The 1,419-nt window shown below is 34.5% G+C and overlaps 1 protein-coding gene across 1 annotated transcript in view; it reads left to right on the forward strand.

The window, feature by feature from the left end:
* The window catches only part of LOC119594058 (sex determination protein fruitless-like), a 63,112-nt gene that overhangs the window by 11,614 nt on the left and 50,079 nt on the right, over positions 1 to 1,419 (forward strand). The window contains exons 2-3 of the mRNA XM_037943095.1: positions 40 to 115; positions 550 to 777. Of these exons, the coding sequence (XP_037799023.1) occupies positions 47 to 115; positions 550 to 777 (297 nt within the window). The 5' untranslated portion in view covers positions 40 to 46. The remainder of the gene's footprint in view (positions 1 to 39; positions 116 to 549; positions 778 to 1,419) is intronic.

Genomic DNA, 1,419 nt, shown 5'->3' on the forward strand with positions numbered 1-1,419 from the left:
AGGCAGCATTGGGTTAAATTTAATTAATTTATTTCACAGATTTAAAATGGCTTCCCTGGGCAGTGAGCGACAGTTGCGATTCCGTTGGAACGACCACATGCAGCATGTTTCAAAGGTAAAATTGATGATTATTCATTTGCTTTTTATCAGAAGAAAGTAGTCCATCTTTTCGTCTAATCTCAAACAAAACACAAGTACCAGTTAAGACATTCAGTGCATGTTGTTTTAGAAGGAATTACAATAATATTTCAAAAAGTTGTGTAAGGTCTATCACACTAAATAAGATTTCATCTTTTGACATAACTATATATCTTTTAATTCTTGATGTTATATATTACTATGTATAGATGAATATATCTGTAAATGTGTTCCCTTTGTCATTAGTTTTGGAGAACAGTAAGGTGCCCTTATCATAAATTATTGACTACTATTTATAAAGGCATTATTATTCGCATATGACTACTAGAAAATGGCATTTGCAATTCTAACAAGGAGTCCTGAGCAGAAAAAGATGGGCTTTGCTTTCTTGAACGTAGCTTCTCTTCTCAGGTTTTGACACTGCAAAGGTTAGAGGAGCAGTTCTGTGACGTGACTCTTGTATCCGATGATGGTTTCGTAATGAAGGCACACCAGGCAATCTTGGCCTCCACATCTGCCTATTTCCAGCGAGTGTTGTCGGAGGTTGCTTCTGATCAGTATCCTATGATTGTACTGCGAGGGGCTAAGTTCCGTGAGATGAGCTGTCTCTTAGATTACATGTATCAAGGAAATACACAGGTGAGTAAGACCATGATATCCAATTATTTTTTCATGGTTATAATGAACTTATGTTTTCAGATTTCAGAAAATTAAGGGAAGGGATATATCTTTCCTATTTGATAAAAAAAAAAAATCACATGTTCAAAGCACCTTTGTCCTAAATATACTGGAATCATTGTTCAGAAACATGTTTGTATCTCATGTTAACATACCATGTGGGTTTTAACCAATAGATATCTGTCTTAATATGATAGAAAAGAAGCTAATTCTTATAATTTGATTGATAGTTATGAGTGTATTGTTCAACTTTGGGATCCTACAAAGATGAAAAACAAAAGTCACTGATGTAAAGATGGGCAGTGGTACAGATATGTAGCATAAGGGCAGTAAACCCTGTATTTAATGTGTGAAATATTTTACTTGCAGAAAGCACTAGAAGTAAGTTGCAGGAGTGTGGTATTTAGAGTCCAAAGTAAACTACTTTGATGAACATGTAGCCCTATAGCCTACTCGGCAAGATTCAAAACAATATAATGTTGCAGTAAAATGCTTCTATGGCATAACTGTATTCTTTACTTATGTATTCAGTAGTAGAAGCATTTAATGTGCTACTCTAAAGCAAATTGAAAATCTGAAGTGAAGCTGTCTCAGACATGTATT

This window comes from Penaeus monodon, chromosome 33 (assembly GCF_015228065.2).
Source record: "Penaeus monodon isolate SGIC_2016 chromosome 33, NSTDA_Pmon_1, whole genome shotgun sequence".
NCBI classification, from domain to species: domain Eukaryota; kingdom Metazoa; phylum Arthropoda; class Malacostraca; order Decapoda; family Penaeidae; genus Penaeus; species Penaeus monodon.